We start from the raw sequence: 17261 nt of genomic DNA on the forward strand, positions 1-17261 counted from the left end.
GTAAAATATTTTGTTCAATAGCATGTTTATTTATTATTATTATTATTTTTCTCTTAGAAGATCGAGTTCATTCCAAAACAACTTATTCCTGTGAAGGCCGTGAGCTTCATGTTGAATGCGAAGATGGCTTAGTAATTCGCTTAATCCGAGCCAACTATGGGCGATTTAGCATAAGCATGTGCAATGATAATGGCCATGTGGACTGGAGTGTTAACTGCATGTCCTACAGGTCTTTTCTAATTATGCAGGATAGGTAACGGACTTAATACTGTAGATTTCTTTCTTTAGTTTGAAATTGTGTGTGAAGAGTATTTTCATGTTTTCCATATTTGAAATAGTGAAAAAATAATTTATATAAAGAATTATTATGGGTTATAATTTCAAGTATGGAAAGAATGAAAGAATAAATATTATATGAAAAAATTTGTATTATGTGTAACATAAATATTTGTAGAATTATTGTTCATTATTTATGTTAATCAAAAAATCGGAATGGGATAATTCTTTAAATGTGTGATAATATATTTGCCCATTTTCTAATATTTTTTTAATATATATATATATATATAGTAAAATTTGCTTTTATTTGTGTTAAAATCATATTAAAAGATAAATACTCAAATAAATCATTTAAATACGAATATCATTTTATGGCATGAAATAATTTGGTATTCTTCTGTTATCAGCATCCAATTCAGAAATGTATATATGCATGCATGTGTGTGTTCACGTATGCTTGTGTGTGTGTATATATATATATCTAATAGAGGCTCTAGTGTAGAAATGGGTGCCCCTTCGATTAGTGATATATATTTTTTTAAATTTTGGCGATGAAATCTCATTTTTGGTTACCATGATAGTTTTAATGGCTCTAGTGTAGAAGTGAGTGCCCCTTCGATTAGCGACAATTTTTTTTTTAAATTTTGGTGATGAAACCTCACTTCTGGTTACCATGATAGTTTTAAGTTTGTTTTAGCTTCCTGATCTTATTTAAATGAAAATAGATTGATGTGTACATGGACAAATTTAAGGCAGTACGCAATGCCTAGTTTCTGCAATTCTAAGATGTTTTTTTTTAAGTGAAAACAGATCGATGTGTACATGGACACAGAGTTTGTGCAATTCTTTGGCTTCTTATTTTGGTTTTGTGTAGTGGCCATCTTGAAATTGTGCCTTCCTGGCGCCAATCTTGGCATAAAAAAAAAAGTCGCCAAGAAACAAGGGGCACCCAATTGTGAACTTTTACCGTTTTAACTTTGTTTTAGCTTCCTGATTTTTTTTTTTTAATGAAAATAGATTGATGTGTACATGGACAAATTTAAAGCAGTGTGCAATGCCTAGTTTGTGCAATTCTGGGATTTTTTTAAAGTGAAAACAGATCGATGTGTACATGGACACAGAGTTTGTGCGATTCTTTGATTTCTTATTTTGGTTTTGTGTAGCAGCCATCTTGAAATCGTGCCTTCCTGGCACCGATCTTGGTGCCAAAAAAGAATTGCCAAAAAACAAGGGGCATGCAGTTGTAAACTTTTACCGTAATAGATTCTGTATTAGAATGCAGGCGGTTGAATCCGTAATGAACTACAGCAAGAATTTTGATGGCTTAGAGATGTTGAAATTCCAATCCACAATGAATAGGAAATTTAGCAGTCAAGATAGATTTAATTCAACTTTTATTTCAGCAAAGATGTTGCGGCCACAAACAAGATGGCACATTATTGATGCATATTCCAAACGTTTACATTTTTTATAAATTTGCAATAAGAAAGAAGGAGCAGATAGACTGCAGTCCAGCTAGGTCAAAGCCTAGAAAGCGAGTGTGTTATGTTCAGGGTGAAATTGCAATTCATACTGTGTTTGAGTGTTGAAAGAGATGCTAAGAAGAATTTTGGGCAGAAAAAGTCTTGACTATGAAGAGTTGGAAACTATTCTATGTGACTGCGAAGCTACAATAAACTCTAGGCTACTTACATATATTGAAAACAATTCTGAAGTTCTTCATTAACTCCCGCTTGTTTCTTACAAAGTATTCCTAGCAGTGAAACAACTGATTTAGACGAAATCGACAGTAAAAGCCTAAATATAAGATTGCGTTTTGTTAGGGGTAACGTCTGAAAAATATGAAGCAATGTTATATCCTTTAGTAGATTCAGCTGTGCCAGAAGCTCTTATCAAGGAGTGGGCCGTTTAGAAAATAAAGACAAGATGAACATGTTAGGAAATTTATTAGAATTTCTTCGTTTGGAAGTTGAAAGTGAAGAGCGGTTACAACTTGCTCGATCAAGGTTTGCGAATGATCAATTTAAAAAATTTAAAATGAAAGAAAAATTCCTACTGTAGCTTGTATTGTATCTAATGAAAAGCAAAGAGCTGAGAAAATGACAAACATTGTTTATTTTGTAATAAGTTGTTTCATAATACCTCAGAATGTTTTAAGGCTGCCGAGATGTCATTGGAGGCAAAAAGGGAAACATTGAAGAAAAGGGGAGCTTGTTTCATCTGTTTGAAACCAGGGCACAATTCTAAGATCTGCAAAGCTTATTTAAAGTGTATTATATACAAGAAAAAACACCATAGCATTATGTGTTCAAATATAAATCAATCAAAACAAGACAAACGATCTGAATCTGATGAACAGGTTCTTTTGTCACCAAAAAATTCTCCAGCGTTATTGTTAACTGTATTGGTGAAAATCATCATTAGTGACAATTCCGGAATCGTTCGTGGATTATTTGATACTGGTGCTCAGAGATCTTTCATACGAAAAGATATTGCGGAGAAACTAGGATTGAAATCTGTAGATAAAGAAATGATGAGTCATGGACTTTTTGAGGGCAGTGAAACTAAACAAGAGTCCCATAATGTCTACAATATTACATTACAAAGCTTGTGTTCAAATTTCAAGTACACTATTTCAGTTTTGGATGAAAAGAAGATATGTGGTGCAATTCCACGTGTAGAGGATCCTGATATTTGTCCAATTTTGAAAAAGAAAAATATACGCTTAAGTGATACAGGAGAATATGTGCCTGAAATAGGTTTATTAATAGGAGCAGATTATCTTGGCACATTATTGATTGGGAGAATTGAGCCCATTGATAATAATTTGGTAGCTATTAAAACAACACTTGGATGGACGCTTCAAGGTAAACAAAGAAACTACTCAAAATCTTTGGAGAGTATTATATATGCTAATAATTTAGATTTGACAGAATTATGGAGCCTAGATGTCATCGGTATAAGATGTCCTGCAGAAATAAAGTCAAGGCAGGTAACCAATGAAGAAACGGTAGATTTTTTCCGTAAAACTATTAAAAGAAACAAAGACCAGGGGCGTAGCTAGAGGGGGGGGCAAGGAGGGACATCTGTCCCCAGACGCAGAATCCAAGGGGCGCCAAATTGATGTTACGACATTTTAGAATTAAATGTTTTCCATCCTTGGGAAGCAGTGGGGGGCGCGAAATCTTCAGTTGCCCCTGGGCGCTGAAAACCCTAGCTACGACTCTGACAAAGACAAAAGATATGAAGTATGTTTGCCATGGAAAAGTGGACGTCCAGAATTAGAAACGAATAAAGAATTAGCCACTAAACGGTTAATGTCAACTACCAAAAATCTCATACGATCTGGACATTTAAGAGAATACGATGATGTGTTAAATACGATGATGATTTAAAGATAAAGATGAGAAAAAGGGACACTATTTATACTGTGTTAGTTTTGGTTCTCAATGCATTTTGATTGGATAATTAATGCTGCTGTAAAATTACTATTGTCTGTTTTAGTTCCATTTACATCATCAGAATTACATAAGAGTCATATGACATGGATTAATCAAGAAATGGGGCAGTGCTGAGAGATTACTATTTTTAGAATAGAGAAGGAAAGTTGATTTATGTTGCTAATTTAATCTTTTATATATTCCTTTTTTTTTCCTTACTCAGACACATATATATAGTAATGGATTATTGAGGACATTATCTCCTTTGAGAAAGTTAGTAGAATTTTAGTTAAATGAAGTAACTTATAAGCATTTAAAACTGAATCTTGAAAATTTTAAAAAAGAATTATCAAATGTGATTCATGATAAAATTGAAAATGGAAACTTTTAAGAAATAAAAAAGTAATCAACAAACCAATTAATTATCATCATTGATCAGAAGTTGGTTCACTTTTCAAGGGGTTCAGCAATCCATTAGTAAATAAATTATTATTTTATTACTTAAGGATTTAATAAAATTTTACATTAATCTAAAATATCTGACATTAATTTATTGAAAACATTTGTAATTTTCTGTCTTTTTATCATCTTCTACTTGTATAAAAATATATTCGGGAAATGCCATTTATTAAAATTAAATTTGGAGGAAAGTTAAAATGTTTTTACCCTATTATTTTGAACATGAAAACTGGAACAACTGACTGCATTTAATGCTTTCATAATTATATTTCAGCCAAAATTAAATGTCATACATTTATTATTTTTAGAATATACGATGTCTGATTTTTTTCTTCTTAATCTGAAGAAATATGTGAGAGCCAAGTTAAAATTTATCTTATTAAATCTTACATATGATATATTAAAAATATTATTGAAAATGTATAAATAATTAATTGTGGAGGGAAATATTATGCATATTCTCATCTTACAATTTGAAAAGAACAGTGTTATTAGCAATTTCATTCTGCTCAAACGCTTTTTTTCCTCTCTCTCTCTAGGTGTAGTCAAAAACAGAGCTGTGGTATTGGTGTTTCAAGTACAATTTTTGGTGATCCATGCCCTGGTACATTAAAATATTTAGAAGTCCAATACCAGTGTGTTGCACGTAAGTCATTAATGTTCTTTAATATTTCAGAAACAAAAATTTTTGAAAACTGTGTGTGGTATATATGTTAAGAAGCTGGCTTTCAGATTTACTATTTAAAACAGAAACTGCAATGTAAAGAACAATGTTACTTTAGGTATATCTTATTTTATTCAACTTTTCATAGTTACAAAACAATTTTTTAAAACAAAATATAAACATGTCTAGTATTTTCATGCATTAACCTGCTGAAAAATTATCAGTAAAGACATAAAGTAAGTAATTTAGAACTAATTTTTCACAAAGACCAAAAATTGAAATTCATAATTAAAAAATTTCAAATAATTTTTAAAATAAGAATTTTTAAAAATGTTAAAATCAGAACTTTTCAAACAAGCAATACCCCAGGGAAAGAAAAACGAACATAATAGAAGAGGAAGTCGATCAACTTCAATGCCACTTCGTCAGGAGGAGGAACATACATATCAGTTGAAATCCCTCTTCCACAAAAATCATTGCTTTTCTGTATCCAGAATTAGCCGATGAACCATTTCAATGTATTTTAATCATAATAGTTCACCCGAAAATTCTGGCCCCTCCCCAAAGCGAGGAAAAGAACAAAGTAAATTCCAATTAGAATCTCTTACTTTAAATAAAGAAAATTTTGATTAAACAATGAAAACATTAAGTGAAATAATAAAATACGTCAGTGATACGTTTTCAGTCTTTAACCAAAAATCTCTTTATTTAAAGTACAAGATTCTAATTAGAATTTACTTTGTTTTTCCCCTCCCTTTGGGGAGGGGCCAGAATTTTCAAGTGAACTATTATGATTAAAATACATTGAAATGGTTCATCGGCTAATTCTGGATACAGAAAAGCAAAGATTTTTGTGAAAGAGGGATTTTAATTGATTTCAATGTTCCTCTTCCTGACGAAGTGACATTGAAGTTGATTGACTTTCTCTTCTATTGGGTTAAAACATAAATAATGGCCCTTTTCTTAATTTAAAATTTTTTATTTTAACAAAACATAGAACAATAAATTAGTCAATAATATTTTAATTTTGGACTTTCCCCATAGACCTAAGAGGTCCAAACTACAGTCATTTGGCTACAACCCATTCACTCGGCTAATTCTTGAGTGGTTTGACATACATCTTTGTGCAGAAGTTGATGTTGATCCAAACATTCCTCATAAAACTCGTTTGGTCATCCAGAATGAGCAGCGTCTCTGAGGTCAAAATTTCCATTTTTTAATTTGGCAAACCAATTTGTTGCAGTTCATTCAGGCATTGCACCTTCTCCATATACTTAACAAATCTGTCAGGAAGCTTCTGCAGCATTGGCACCTCGATTAAATGCAAAAAGAAGGTGTTGAAAATGATTATTTTTGGCGACTTGACACTCTTTTAATGATCTGAAAAATAACAATTAGCTCAGGCAAAAAAATCAAATATGCCACCTTGCAGAGGAGAAGATTTTCTTTCGAATAACAGAAAACATTATGTCAATACATTTTATTTTTACCGCATACTTTTAAACACAACATAAACAGCCATTACTTATGTTTCAACCGAATATTATGTTCGTTTTTCTTTAAATTTCTTTAATTTTTTGAACTAGGATATTCCTTGTTTAAAAAGTTTTGGTTTTAACATTTTATAAATTCTTTTTTTTCCATTATGGGATATTTGAAATTTATTAATTATGCATTTCAGTTTTTGGTCTTTGTGAAAAATTAGTTCTAAATTTCTTACTTTATTTTATTCAACTTATATTATTCCTCAGATGTGGTATTGGTAATCAAATTAATAAAATGGGAGTGAAGATCCTTTGAAAAAAAAAAATCCTTTTTAGTGAAATATCAGGTAAAACTGCAATATTAATAAGTTTTGTGAATTGAATATGCAAATCAAAACTCTAACTTTAATTTGTAATAGTCCCTTAACTCTGCATTATAATTTGGTTACTGAACCTTTTTATGTTAAAAGTAATAACTGCTTATAATGAATTGCTCGAAACTGCATTATTTCAAAGTTAATGTATATCATATGATTCATACATCAGAGATTCTTATATAATGCTTTCAAATTTGGAAACTAATTAACTAGACACATAGTATTCCTACTGTTGCTTTGCTGTCCTGCAAACGTGTTGCCACTTACTTCTCTTTCACCAACTGTATCATCGTAATGATGTAAAAAGGTACAAATGTTCCTCTCTAGCAAGTTTTTAACAACTTTTTTAATAAAAACAAGTACAGTGTGCACTTTACACTATTTTGAAGTTATAAATATGCTGCTCCGGAAATAAAATGTCTTTATGTATTGTGTTGGTGAAGTTGGGGGGGGAGAAAGAATAGCTTCATTTTCTAATTCTTGAAATAATGTTTAAGAAATAATGTATTTGTTTTACTTAGTTAATTTTTTTTTCTAAATACGTATTTTAGTTGTTTGAGAAATTGTGCTCCATAATCATAAGTAATAATATATTTCTTGTTTTAGCTGGTTATTTTACGAGTACTACTAGAAAAACGTTGATCACAAATAGCTCTTCACCATCAGACTTTGACATCGCTCCTGACACTACATTAGGTACTGTCGTAGATATCTTAGGTGATCCTGATGTCACAGTTCCTGTCACAACCCCATCCAGTAGCAGCAGCTCTGCATCTCCCACAACAACCACACAGAAATATTCCCAACAAAGTATAAGCCTAGTCACATCAGCTTCAGAACCGTTCAGTAAGTATTATTCCTCATTACTTTTAATAATTTGGTTTTTCCAATTACATTACAGGTGCTAAAGCTCCTTGAATATCTGATTAGCCATAAAAATTTCATAAACTTTACTGTGTTTAAATGGGGATATATAAAGTTGAGGCAAATGATAAAGTTCAGTTTTGAATAATATGCTTGGGGTTAGTTAGATTGAAAAAGTTTTTCTTTAGTGCCTTAAAAGTCTACTCGTATAATTTTCTGGTCAACACACTTAAGATTAAACAGATTCCTACTTCGTGTCAGACTTCATGATAATTTAGGCATTTGTCAGCAGCAGTTTCTGGGCTAGACCCTACTGATTCTATATATTGTGTCCTCAAAGAGTGAGCAGTGTTTATATCGACATGGCACCACCAATAAATTAATAATTTAAATATATTATTTTTCATTTTGAATGCTTGATATCACTGCACATGTATGTATAGAAATTTTAAATGATAAAAGATTCAAGTAAATAAAATAATATTCTGTCTTAAATATTTTCTGGATTAGATTTTAAGTCAAATAGTATTTCGGACACCTTTAAAATTTCAAAATGTAGACTATATTTGATTAATCATGAAAAGGTTGCATATTTTAGCAATTATTATTACTATTTTTTTATTTATATAGAAGTAGTTAAAATGAATTGAATGTGGAAATTTTATTTTATGTTCACTAGCTGAACCAGCAACAACTATACGTACAAGTACTGGACCAAATGCACCTCCAAATCATTGTCCACCAGTTCTCATAAGTGACATCCAGTGGAACTGGACAAAAGCTGGTACTCAGGCAATCCATAGATGTCCTGGTGGTGCTACAGGTAATATTTTCTTCAGTAAAATTAAAAAAAAAAAAAATAATCATGCCTTAATTTTAATTCATTGCATTAATAGTACACGGTATAATCAGGTTTGTGTATTTTATTAACTTAATGCAAAATTAAATACATTCATAATGAACCGAAGCATTTTTCAAAGATTTTTTTACTTTATATGAGCTGATTTCCAGAATCTGTAGTAATTTTTATCTCTAGTTCTTTTAATTATACATAATCATTAGGAGATTGACAGAGAAAAGTTGTTAAAATTTTCACATTGAATTTAAGCTGCACCTAAGTTTTACATCATAAAATATGAATAGATGTGGTTTGAATTTGAAGTTATCTTTAGGAGTCATAAATAAAAGGGTGCGAAATGTTAAAACTTGAGTCTTTTGCAATGGAGGTAATTTTATACAAGTGATTTGAGGGGGGTTGTTAGTAAGAACATTAAAATTTCAACATGATATGCAGAATTTTTAAAATAATTAAATTTTGCTCTAAAGAGTATGGTTCTGCTATAAATTAATGTTTCCTTTTAAAATTTAATGTTCATTAGCATGTATTTATTGCAACTGAGCACTCAGCTGTGGGTTTTCCAAATTAATTAATAAGAACAATACTGATGCATTTACTAAGCATAAGTTTTTGAATGCCATTTAGAATCAGGACAATTAATCATGTTCATTACTAGCTGTGGAACTGATCCTGAATTTTCTTGAATCTGAATCCTTTAGAGTTCCCGAATTTTTTAATCTTTTGTATAAGGAAAATATTGAAAGGTGTGAGGGATTTGTATTTAATATTAAATATTTTTAATTAAAGTAAAATTTGAAATCTGCATTTAATGAAGGACTGAAATATACCTGTATGTATTAAGAAGATGAAAAAATATAGTAAAAGAATATAGTGTTCTTAATTTAATGAGTTATAAAATATATTTCACATTTTTTAGATTTTTCCAGAATCTTTTTAAATTTAGGAAATTAGAAGATTATTTTAAGTGTTAACATAAATAAAAACTGAGCATAGAATGCTAAACTCTCTCTCAGAGATGCCACTAGATAACAGTGGAGATCCAAGCATACTGAAATAGCAACAGTTATCTTCTTTTTTAATGAATGCTTCCAAATTTGATGTTAATGAACTAATCTTTTTAAAATTTTGAGTTAAAAATATTGAACAGGTTTTTAGGTTAAGATTAAAAAAAAAATTAGATAGTGGTGAAAGTGCTAAGATTCAAGAACTATCTGAAGGGCCCTTCTTTGTTAATTATGAACAACATTTTATGTACCATATTAAAAATGTTTTTAATAATATGTATCTGAGTTAATTGTGTTTCTTTCTCGAAGTCATTTTTTGTCACTTCATTTATGTTAAATTTACTTTTTTTCATTTGATAAAATTCTATCAAGTAGCTTCATTCCTTAAATATTTATATAAATGAAACATTTATTGTTTAGGTCTTGCTAGATGGCAGTGTGCAAGTGATCCTGTAAGGTGGTTAACGCCTTATCCTGATTTACGTGAATGCAGATCTGGCTGGGTGGTAAATTTGAAGAAGAGAGTAAGTTGAACACAGTTTCATTTAATGACTTTCTTTACTTCAAATTTTAAGTAACATTTCACTTTTTGTAATTTCTTGCATAGATGAAACTATGCAATTAATATTGAATATCTTATTTTAAATTGCAAAAGACAGTTGAATGTCAAAATAGCTTTCTTTATAGTTTCTAGATTCTGATTATTTCATGCAATTTTTTTTAGATTGAATCCGGAGAATCCATTAATAGTGTAGCTGCACAACTTGCACTCATGAGTTTGATTAAGCCTTTGTATGCTGATGACCTCAAAGACATAGCTGAAGTTATACAACAAACATTATCTAGAGCTATTAATGGAATGGAAAACTTTCATGATTTATGGCATCGCTATCATGTTTTGAGAGAATTATTGCAGGTATGCCAAATATTGTGTAATTTTTGTAGATACAGTGCAAATTCTGAAATCTGGACATCCAGTATCTGGAATGATCCAAAATCCAGACTTCTGGGTCACCAACAACTTTTATATATATATTTAATGCTATATATATATATATATATATATATTAAATGCTTGCACATTTGATATTTTTTCATAATAAAACATGTGCAGAGTTTAGATTCTTTATTCTTAATTTCACTTCGACACTTATCATTATTTATTATTACTTCCCTCTCACTCCATGGCTATCAACACACTCCAGTTTGAGAAATGACTTATCAATATCTAAATAATTACTCATAGGCCAAAAGATTAAATTTAGGGCTGTTTGAATTAAGAATAACTGATTTGTTATCCAGGACTGGAGTCAGAGCTGGTGCAGTCACACCAGGTGGCAGAAAGACAGAGAAGCACCAAGCACAACAAAATTAAGGGATGGCAAAATCTTTAGAATTGAGGTAAAGCCTTGGAATGCAAATTTTTTAGAATTTAGAGAGGTGCTTGCCCTGGATAAGCCTCAAATATATGTGAAAATCTATTTATTCAAGACTAAGATGAGTCTTAAGCATGTGTGGGAAGTAGTTGTAAGTGTAATAAATAACTAAACTAATAATAATCGAGGCTTAACTATGGCAGCACGACATAGAAGCAAGACAAAATGTAGTGGAACAACATGTCTTTAATCTCCAACCTCATGATAATCACAAATAGTGTGTAGCAGACATTAGCTGAGCTTTGTGATGATAGTTGAAAATTTGAAGGTTTTCAGGCATAGCAAACAAAAAGTGAAATTTTCCAATTAATGGAATTTGGGAAGAAATGTGCAGAAGTTATGAATGAAGATAATATAACAGAAGTCTTTCATTATTCTGACAATGCCCAGTCATCAATCAAGTACCGATGGCAAAATCTGTAATGTGTTTCTAAATCAAGAAAATATCGCTATCAATAGTGAAGAATAAACAGAGAGGTTGTTGACAATGAAAAAATTTGATTGACAATTTAATAGGAATTCTCAATGCAGCAATTACAGGACTTGGACTATGGAACTTCGTAACTGAACAAGAAGTTATGTCTATCTATAGAATTAAAAGAAAAAGTGTGAACATGCACACAAAAAAAGAAGCTAATTAAACAACTTGCATTGAAAGAAATATTTGATAAAGCAAGCAAATAGTTATTTTTTTAAATAATTTTTCTTCTCTTAAGGGCATAAATTCTTCATCATTTCATAAATCACTATTTCATGTTTTTAATTTTGTAATTTCTGCATGTCATCGTATTAGATTTAAACTGATGATCTAATATCTAGAAAATACCACATATGGAATCACTGAAGTCCCAATGAGTCTGGATCTCTGACTTTGTACTGTATGTAGAGTTTTATTTTATGTATAGTACATTATGAATTAGATTCTAACAGGGAAGAAATCTGACAATTTTACTGTTCTGTTTTGCAATGGTTCTAATGTTAATTCCTCCCCTCCCCCACACACTTAATATGCCAATGAATGAAATTAATGCATTGTAAGGTTTAAACAGTCAGTTGTAGATTCAAAACTGGCATTCAAGAAGCTGTGTTGTTAATTTCTGTTGAATATTTTAGATTAAAATTTTTTGGTCCTTTTCATATGCATTTCTTTGAAGTAAAATGTTAGGATTATTTTGAAATATCCATTTGTTCTTGAAGTATCCGCTTTCAAAAATGCATTTCATATCTTATTTTCAAGTTCATTTTATTAGGTACCAGTACTTGTTAAGCAGTAAAGGAACAATATGTATCAAACTTATTTTTTAAAATTAGAGCTGTTTTGCAATTGTTTGATGAATATGCCCTCACTTTTTTCAAATTTGGGCCAAATTATGAGTACAAATTTCCAACAGGCAATTGTTTCGATCTACTGCTGTTTTGTTGGCCATATCCAGCTCTCCCTTCCCCTATTTAACAGATGTTAATTTACTTTACCAGCTTTAAATGCACTAGAGTGCAATCACAAATATTGCATTACCATTTTTTTATCCATTTTCAAATAAAGTACTTTACTGTGTCCATAATATACACTTTTTCTATGTTAGATTGAAAATAATATATTGCTGTAGAAGGCAGTTCTCAAAAATTTACTCAGTATTTTCCAAAAGAATAGACAAATTACAGGAATACATCAGTTGATTTCTATCAATCAGGGTTACATCAAACAAATGTGCTGATGTCGTGAGTGTATTGTTACATTACGCTTATCTGTAATTGGTGCTAAATTGCAGTACTTGATTACAGTGATTTTTGCAGTCAGTGATGTAATGCAAAAGTACCAAAACTTTTAAGGTTACTTAATATATATATTTTCTGTTATACAACAGCAAACCACTGAAAATTGAATGACTGTATTTATGAATTATTTTTTAACTGAATTGGTTAAAACCAATTTAGTTAAAACATAATTAGTAACATGCAAATATTGATTTACCTTTAATATCCTTTACATGCAAATATTGATTGAAGTGCTTTCTTTTGTTAGAATTTGAGATGTTTATCGACAAATTTTTAATAGTAAGTTTTCAATATAATTTTTTATACGTATCAAGTTACCTGATTTCCATGTCCTGTAGTAAAGAGTTTTATTGCTTGTCTTTAATAATTCAAGTTTTAAAAAGAACAGCTTAACAAACAACAATTTACTAACATAGCTTTTCCACTTTCATGAATTTTTAGTGTTTTGTCAGTGTTTTTGATTAGTAGTTATTTTGTTAAAATTATTTATCAAAAGACGAAAAAATTTTTAGTGTTCTGTCTAGTGAATTCTAAGCCTTCTTGAAAAGCTTTCTTTTATTTTTTATTTCCAGATGATAAGAAAGTGAAAATAGAGTATTGTATAGAAGTTTCTTCATGCTGACTTCCGTTGTTAAGTTTATAAATATGAGATATTCAGGAAAATTGAGATTTTAAAACTTAAAGAAATGAAACATTTCAAATTGTCTAATTACGTTTTTATTTTAGTAAACGTTCTTACACTTACCCATACCCCCAGTTTCAACATTTGGTAGAACTACCATGTTTTACCATATTTTTTGGCATATATATCTCAGTGGTCAACTCATGTATACATGTGCCACACATGTGTTCAAGTACATGTGAATTTATAAGTTTTATGCTTAACCATCTTTTCATGGAATAGTATTCACTGGCTGTAAAAATGTAAATATCTGTCATAGATTTTTGTTTTTGTTCTCTTTCATAGAATTTCTTGTTTCTGATAAAACATTTTTTTTATTATTTACTTATAAATAGATACAGATAGCCAAATCAATTTTTTGTTTGCTAGTCCATAGAATTGCTAATTCGTTAGCTACTTCATATGGGGTGTGGATAATCAGAAACTACTAGATTTCTCAATGGTGTTTAATTTTTCCCCTCTTTTCCTTCTGTCAACTAATACTGAATGAAAATGTATTCATTCACTTATCTGCAATGATATCCACAATAAAATATTGGGGGTTTGGTCCTAGGATTTAAATTTAATGAGAAAACAAACAGAGATCCTGACTGGAGTCTCCTAATTTGGATTACAATTTTTGATGATTGTTCTAGTAGAAACTACTGTGATAACTTAAGCATGGGAGACAATTCTCGAGACATTTTGATAACCACATTTGAATGCGAAGCAGATAACATTTTTTTTTTTTTTTTTTTAACTTGCATAAAACTGAAAGAAAAATCGTATAAATCATTGATTTCACTCTGTCCAGTTTCTGTTATGTGATTTAGGTAGTGTTTTATAATATAGCCTTATGTAAATGTATCTGAAAGTTGATAACAGTATTGTAAAATACCATTTTTGTTTGATAATACTACTTATTTATTAATTGACTTTCTTATTGGAAATTTCAAAGGACCATTTTTTGTTTTTTGTTTTATACTTTAGTAATCATTTTATCAAACAGCTTGTTTAAAATGCATGCAGTATTTTATTTAGGATTGAATTAACTTATATGTCTAGGGTAAATTCAAAATGTTCTCATGTTTTCTTTCAGTCCTTGATGGTAACAATAAGCAATCTCCTGAAGCAAGGTCAGAGTGCTTGGAAAGATCTAACTGCACCTGACCGTCGAAGAGTTGCTTCTTCTTTATTAGATGGGTTAGAAGAAAGTGCTATGTTATTAGCTCAGGCATCTGGAAAAGAAGACTCTTTTACTTTAGCTGAAGCAAATGTTTGTAAGTATTTTTGTCTTTATGAGCATTGATTCAAATATTATATAATGCTAATAAATTGCATATCTATCATTTCAGATTCTTTTTTTTTTTAATCTTTAAAAAGGGTAAAGATAATTGTTTAAAATACTTATTTTTACTCATATTTCACAGTTACATTTTCACATAAATGAACCTGCATTAAAATATTTAAAATATATTATTTTTAGTTCTATCTGTCCAAGTGCTGAATGCTAGAACATCATCACCTTTTCAGTTTCCAATGCCAAATTATTTTCGTGGTGAGACTGGTGAAACTGCTTGGGTTAGAATGGATGATACTTTTGTTTTACCTGCTCAGGCACTGTTAGATATATCAAAACATGGTAAATTTTGTCTTCATACTGTACTCAACTACTTCATGTGCAAATGTGTTTTGTACTTAAAGAGTTTCAATTTATTTTAAATTCAATGTGTATATATCTTCCTTAGGTCTTGCAAAAGTTGTATTTGTTGTGTATAGTGGTGTAGGAGAAATTCTGAAACCAGAACCTGGGTACCTCTCACGTGGTGGGAAAGGAAATTCCAGCTGGCGTATTAATTCTAAAGTTATTGCTGCTGTTATTGGTAAAGAAGAAATGATAAGATTATCTCAGCCTGTGATAATAACATTTAGACATTTAGAGGTAATACATATTTTTAATTCTTGAGTATTATTCTCATTTTATTCAACGTGGAATCATTTTATTCTTTTTTCTGTTTAAGTTCGAAATTTGAATAAGGCTTTCTTTAGTATATGATATGATCATATAATTTGTTAGAGTTTTCAAAGTTTTATAATTGTCATTTGTTTTGTTTGTTTGAGAAATTGTTGCTGCCTTTATTTTAGTTTTTCTGTTGGCAAATTAGATTAAATATTTTGTTTGATTAAAGTCTGTTATCAGTATCTAGAAAAGTCTGATTCAGACCTTTTTATATCATCATGCAATTAGAATCCTCATCCTTCCAAAGATATTATCAGTGTAACCAAAGATAGAAAAAAAATCATACAGCAAGAAATCTAGAATGTAGAGATAAAGCTTCAGAATCTCCCAATTAAGTTTATAACTTCTGCATCTGCCCTAAGAACATGAAAAAGCACACTGTATGAGATATGACCTTTCATGGGGTTAGCAGGACAATTAATTTTAGTTTCAACTACAAATTAGTTTCACAAGTCCAAAAATAGAACCACTGTTGCCCTCTTAGTATGCATTTACTACCCATCACAACATTAGCAAGTGTACCACATGCTTCTAAAACATCAAGGAGTACAATGGATGTTCATAATCTGGTGGCATATGTTTATGCATGCAACCCCAGAAAATACTCGAATGAATGTTTCCACAACTGAAAAATAAATGCTACATGTTTCTCCCTATTGGATTCATTTGATATTTATGACACTGTTTATATATGTATGACATGGGTGCACTATGACCCACAAATGGTCAAACAATAAAACTGTTGAATTTAATAGTTTGACCCTTGGGGTTGATTACAGACTTCAACCAGTTGGCTTTGATATGTTCTTTTCCTGTCAAAAGGGCTGACCGTATGGGAGTTTTTGTTGTTTTTCTTTTATGTAACGTGAATACAACTTACTCTCCATTAAAAAGTCTTCCATGAAAGCATCTTCCCTTTGGCAAATAGCCTTAGAGCATTATGCAGTAATTAAATAATTCAATTTAATCCAACATATTATTTGCAGATCAGAATACAATGAACCCAGTTAGCTAATCTGATGATACATTCATAACTGCATCCATAATATTGCTATCAAACGGAAAACTTTTTATCATCTTTTATGTAATTGAATATTTTGGTATTTTTTTACTTTTTATAAAATATATAATACTGTAATAATTTTTAATGAAAAATAACAGTCTTATAATTGTGAATTAATGTAATAACAAAGTTGTATAAAATATAAATTTTTGTAAATTTACTCAGAATGTAAAAATTTATTGCATGTAATATTTCAGGAGGAAAATATGACTAACCCATTATGTGTATTCTGGGATTTTGATATTAGGTATAAAATATTTCCTTTCCTTTTGTATCATATTAGTTTGTGCATATATACATTCATATATAATGTATGAAAAAAATAATTTTTATGTAAATAAGCATAAATAATACACTCTTTTCACCTATTACTAGGGAATGGTCTAGTGTTGGCTGTTGGGTCCAAACTACCAATGCAACTCACACTTCATGTGCATGTAATCATCTCACAAATTTTGCTGTAATGATGGAAGTGGCCAGTGTGAAAGTAAGCCTTTAAAGATTCTATAAACATGTAAAACTTACGCAGCTTTTTGTGATAACTATTGAATTTTAACAATTTTAATGTGAAAGATATTTTTAGTGTTAGTATTATTCGTTAATGTCAGAATTACGCGGATATGTGTATGATATACCTGATCGAAAAGATGGGAAACTACATATATTTCTTTTTCCCAGTATTAACCATGGCAGCCCTGTCCTGGGTTTTGTGAGAGTTAAACAACAGCAGTTTTAAACCTGCAGTTGAGTAGCTTTGACCTTCAGTATTTGGTTATAACAAGTGCCTGGGGTATTCTGTAAAGGCCATATAGTCATAGAAAGACATATTTTTGACTACAGGGCAGGGATAGTTTTGAAATAATTTTAATTAAATT

At 30.2% G+C, this 17261-nt stretch overlaps 1 protein-coding gene across 7 annotated transcripts in view; it reads left to right on the forward strand.

Moving 5' to 3' along the window:
• LOC118180806 (latrophilin Cirl-like) overlaps positions 1-17261 on the forward strand; it is a 256199-nt gene that overhangs the window by 218147 nt on the left and 20791 nt on the right. For all 7 annotated transcript variants that reach the window (XR_015040224.1, XM_085812999.1, XM_085812998.1 and 4 more), the window contains 11 exons: positions 58-253; positions 4718-4824; positions 7310-7549; positions 8247-8390; positions 9851-9954; positions 10155-10346; positions 14403-14583; positions 14790-14945; positions 15052-15245; positions 16584-16633; positions 16762-16873. Coding sequence is in view for 6 of the 7 variants with exons in the window: in XM_085812999.1 (XP_085669125.1) it covers positions 58-253; positions 4718-4824; positions 7310-7549; positions 8247-8390; positions 9851-9954; positions 10155-10346; positions 14403-14583; positions 14790-14945; positions 15052-15245; positions 16584-16633; positions 16762-16873 (1676 nt within the window). In the remaining variant the exon portion in view is untranslated. The remainder of the gene's footprint in view (positions 1-57; positions 254-4717; positions 4825-7309; positions 7550-8246; positions 8391-9850; positions 9955-10154; positions 10347-14402; positions 14584-14789; positions 14946-15051; positions 15246-16583; positions 16634-16761; positions 16874-17261) is intronic.

The sequence above is a fragment of the Stegodyphus dumicola genome, chromosome 3 (genome assembly GCF_044657685.1).
Source record: "Stegodyphus dumicola isolate Sdum_Otavi_A_Nest chromosome 3, ASM4465768v1".
NCBI classification, from domain to species: domain Eukaryota; kingdom Metazoa; phylum Arthropoda; class Arachnida; order Araneae; family Eresidae; genus Stegodyphus; species Stegodyphus dumicola.